Below are 5,197 nucleotides of genomic sequence, written 5' to 3' on the forward strand. Positions count from 1 at the left end.
TGCATTTGTTGTTGATGCAATTTTTAATTACATTTGTGCCTAAGTAAAAAGTATATTAAAAGTGTTTCACTGGAAATATTAAATTTTTTTTTTTTTTTGGTTTGGATCGATTATTTTTCTTTTTAAAAAAAAAAAAAGAAAAAAGTTTGTTTAAAATAGTTTTTTAATTACATATATATATATTAATATTTAAATAAGTATTTTGGATATTACAAATGGTTGTGCTTGAAGGAGGCGGCATGTTGAGTTCCGCCAGTAATCAATACCTGCAACCCGATTATCTTTCACCGTTACCAACTACGGTAAAACATTTTTTTTTTTTTTTAAATTATGTGAAATTTTATATATGGAAAAAACGTGGAATTAGTTACGAATACGATTAATTAACGTGGTTTTAATTTTTTTTATTTTGAAATTGATTACAGCTCGATGCGAAAAAGAGTCCACTTGCTCTTCTAGCACAAACGTGTAGTCAAATCGGAGCAGATTCTCCGAGCACGAAAGCATTGTTACCACCGCTTGAAAAAACGAGAAAACACAATTCAACAACCACTTCTACGGATCATACATCTTTGACTCGGGCTGGCTCGAGTCCGTCGCAAAAGACTGAAAGACATCATGCGGTACCGCGTTCTTCTCCTCCGTCGGATGGTAGCAAATTCGTTTTTAAACCCTACGAAACAAATGTCGTGGCGAAAAAAACGACGGAGGATCGTCCTCCGTCGAAAACGACGACCCTTTTAACAGAGGAAGGAAGAAAATCTGCATCGGAAATGAGAGCACCGAGTAGGAAATCAACTCCGACGGTAGTGTCGTCTTCTGATAAAATAAATTCTCAGTCGTCCTCGTCGTCGTCGTCGGAAACGTCTGATAAATCCGCGACACCGCCACAGGACACGACGAGTCCTATAATTCGGTCGGGATTGGAAATCCTTCAGGGAAATCAAAAGGATTTGCCATTGGGAGCGTACAAACCGGGAACGTTACCACCCGGAATCGCGGGTCTTAAAAGTTTAAGTGCTTTGTGTTCGGGTTGTCCTCCGGGTTTAGATCCTTCGAATCCTGCCTTCCGGCCTCCGTTCGCCGGAGGTCCTTTTTCTCATCATCACGCGGCTCTTTTGGGAGCCGGTTATTCGCCCTCGGCGCCCGGACCTTACGTGAGTTATGTCAGAGTGCAAACTCCCGCCGGCGGCGAAGCTTTGGTCCCCGTTTGCAAGGACCCGTATTGTACCGGATGTCAATTCAGCATGCACAATCCGAACATGCTCGTCGGAAACACGTCGACGTGTCCCAGCGGTTGCACGCAATGCGATCATCAAAAATACGGTTTGGCCGCGGCCGCTCTCAGCATGCTCCCGCCGGGTTTGCCACCTTCTCTATCGCCCTACGCTCAGTTGGGTCGTCCCTACGTGTGCAGTTGGATGGTCGGAGACGCTTATTGCGGTAAAAGATTCACCACTCCGGACGAACTCTTACAGCATCTGAGGACTCATACGAATTCGACGGGAAGCGGGGGAGAACCGGCGACTACGTCCTCCTCCTCTTCCTCCTCCTCCTCCGTGACATCCTTGCTCAATTCCCATTCTTTATATTCTTCGGCGGCACTTCACCGTGCTGCGGCCGCAGCTGCCGGCTACCCGAATCCTCCACTCAGCCCTCTATCGGCCTCCAGATATCATCCTTACTCGAAACCCGGTCTCACCGGTGCTCTCGGTGCATCCGCTTTTAGTGCCTTTAATCCCACCGCTCTAGGTCCTTATTATTCACCGTATTCTATGTACGGTCAACGAATCGGTGCTGCCGTGCATCCATAGAGCCCAGCTCAAAGTGGAGGAAATTCTGACGAGTTACCGACTGAAGAAACTCATAGAAAGGAAAAAAAAAACATTATTATTATAGATAAAAACGAAAGACAATATTAAATTGAAAGTTTTGTTCTGTGATATTCTCGTTTATTGCTGCTAATAATTAATGGAGTTTTTTTATTTTTTTTATTTAATGTTTCAAAAGAGTTGTTGTTCTCCATTTTTATTATTATTATTATTATTAAAGCGGATAAAAATAACACGTGACATTTCTCCGTTGTGGATTATTTATTTCGACATAATTATTAATATTATTTACGGAAAAAAGAAATAAAAAAAATAAAAAAATAATTTTAATTTATTACATAATAATAATACTTATTAATTGTTACAAGTCGCCATTTTTATTATTTTTATTTTATATAATAATAGTGGTGGTCATGATAATAATAATACGACGCGCGTAAAAAGCTTTCAATTAAAATTTATTTAAAAAAAAAAAAAAAGAAATAATTGTTTTTTTTTTTCTACGTTTCACGCATGCGATGAAATCCTCCGCCATTTTGTTTTTAAACGAAAAATTTAAATTTTGTAATATTAAGAAAAAAAGGTATATTATTGATTGGCAATCGAAAATATCAGAGCTCCTTTCGTTTTTTTCAAGGTAAACAAGGAATAACGAAAAACGTTTTTCACTCTCTCTCTCTCTCTTCCTCTTCCATCTCCCTTCTCTTACCCCCCGCTCCCGTCAACGCCGCCGACGGAAAGTGGTGCAACACGTTTGATAAATTATTATTATTATTATTATTATTATTATTTTAATTAATTAATAATACTCGTTAAAAGTTTAAATTGATTGTCTCTAAAATATTAATCGGGATTAATGGGGTAACAGGAAAACATAAAACTTGAAAGGTATGAGAGAGAGAGAGAGAGGGGGGGGGGAATTACGTGGAAATGAATAAATAAATAAATAAATTCATTTTTTTTGTTTTGTTTTGTTGTCGTTTGTTTTTTTTTTTTTTTGTTTTCATTCCTGTCGTGGAAGGAGACAGAATATCAGGTACTAATAATAATATAAATATATATATATATATATATAATTAATTAATTTTGTTGATTTTTTTCTTTTTTTTTTTTTGTCAATGTTATCACACGTATAATTTAAAAGACATTATTTTATTATTTGTATTATTAATGTTATTATTATTATTATTTAATATAATATCGATTTATTAACGAATAAAAATTTATTATTATTATTAAACGTTAATTTCCATCATCCTTTAAAAAAAAAAAAAAAAAAACTTTAGTTGTTGAAGAATAATAATATTTATTATTTTTATTCGGGTGGGGAAATTCATTTCGTCATCATCATCATCATCATCATTATTATTATTATTATTATTATTATTATTATTATTTGTTTTTTTCTACGTTGATTTTATACGGAAAATAAAATGTATAATTTATGGCCGATATGAATCAATATCCAATTAAAAAAAAAAAAAATTTTTTTTGCCAGAATATATATATTTATTATTTTATTTTCACATAAATTATAAATATTTTTTTTTTTTTTAACGTTAAGAATAATAAAATATATATATATATTAAAGTGTCGTGTCATTAGATAAATTTATTTGTTTAACTTTTTCCAACTATATTTTATTTAAAATTATTTTTCTTTTTAAATGACATTTATCTATTTGCAGGAGAAATGTTGAGAAAAAAATTACGTGGAAGTAGAAAAAAAAAAAGAAAACAAAACAAATTATAGTTTGAACGTGGTAGTAGAAGTTTTCACAAATCATAATGAAATCCACAACAACAACATCAACAAGAAATATTATTGAAGCGTCGTTAAAAACCGAAAAAGGTAATTATTATTTAACACGTTTTTTCTTCTGGGTGACGGGGAGGTAGTGGGAGGGACGCTGTATAGCAAATTTCATCTCGTTTATTAATTTTTTTATTTTGTCAAACACCTGCCACTTTATTTCGAACTGTTTTTTCTTTTAAATTATTATTATTATTATTATTGATATTTGATGTGGTTTAAATTTACACACACGCACACGCATCCCTTCTTCATTAAGCAATTCATATTATTATTATTATTTTTGTGGGATCCTCCGCCATGTTATTTATAAACGTGTAAAAAGAGAATCATTAAATAAAACAAGAATTAAACAACAACAACAACAAAAATGTTTTTGTTTCGTTTGTTTTGTCAACAAGTTTTTACAAAAAAAAAAAAAAAAAAAAACGAATACACGTGAATTGTTTAATTGAAATTATCCCCCCTCTCTCTCTCTTTCTGTTGCCCCCCGACTCCTCACTTTTTTGAAAAAATGACAATTTTATGTCTCTATTTATCCATCTACCCCCCACACCTCGTTTTTTTAAATAAATAAATAAATAAATGGTTAATTGTTAAATTTGTGTGTTTTAATCCTCTGGAGGTTAAAACAAAAAACTCAAATTTTACCCCTTACCTCATAGTAAAGACCCTTTCGGTCCCTTTTGGGGTTGTTTTGGCCCGGGGAAAGTGGGGGGGGGGAGTTTCCGATCCTGAAAACTTTTCTGCCTTTAAATAATTATCCAACATTGCGCTTGTTGACAGTTTAATCTTTTACTCTTTTTTTTTGTAACTCGTTTCGTTTAAAGTGTCATTGGCAGATTTTTTTTGTACATGAGTTGATGGATAAATTTTTAAAATGTCACTTTACCCCCTCCTACCCTTCCTACCCTCTTTCCCCAAGGGAGGGAGCGGTGGGGAGGAGGAAAAGAGTGATGGTTGATAATGAAGGGAGAGAAGATATAAGTCAATTTTTTTTTTAAAATAAAACAAATGAGCAAAGTAATTAATCGAAAAAAAAAACTCACATTTTTCGCCTTTATCGATCGTCGATAAATCGATAAATCGATCGATTATTCCAATAATAATAATAATAATAATAATAATAATAATAATAATAATAATAATAATAAAATTTAAAAAAAGAAAAAAAAACGAAATACGCGCGGGTATTTAAATTTTCAAATTGTCATTAATTATAACGCGAATTTTTATTAAATTTTTCTTTTCACTCCCCCATCTTAAGAAAACTTATTTTCGTCATTTGTTAAACGTAAGCGAAACAAAATGAATAACAATTTTTCACTAATTAATTGATTATCGGTTTACGGATAATTTCCCCCAGGTACGAAACTAATTAAACACCATACAAAAAAAAAAAACCTTTTACCACCTTTTCGTCAATTTATTATCATTATTATTATCGCTATTATCGTTAGTTTTGTAAGGTAACATACAATTTCTGTTAAGATATGTCGTCATATTATAGACTTTCTAGTATTATTATTATTATTATTATTTTGTTTCAAAT

The 5,197-nt window shown here is 32.8% G+C and overlaps 1 protein-coding gene across 1 annotated transcript; it reads left to right on the top strand.

Annotated features, from left to right (window-relative positions):
- Positions 1-215: 215 nt before the first annotated feature.
- On the top strand, positions 216-1,814 carry Phum_PHUM126330 (uncharacterized protein; the record flags this gene model as incomplete). Its single annotated transcript, XM_002424275.1, has 2 exons — positions 216-302; positions 426-1,814. 2 exons carry the CDS (start codon positions 216-218, stop codon positions 1,812-1,814), a joined length of 1,476 nt encoding a protein of 491 aa, XP_002424320.1.
- Between the last annotated feature and the right edge of the window lie 3,383 nt (positions 1,815-5,197).

The sequence above is a fragment of the Pediculus humanus genome, genomic scaffold, assembly GCF_000006295.1.
Source record: "Pediculus humanus corporis 1103172107475 genomic scaffold, whole genome shotgun sequence".
Taxonomy (NCBI): domain Eukaryota; kingdom Metazoa; phylum Arthropoda; class Insecta; order Psocodea; family Pediculidae; genus Pediculus; species Pediculus humanus.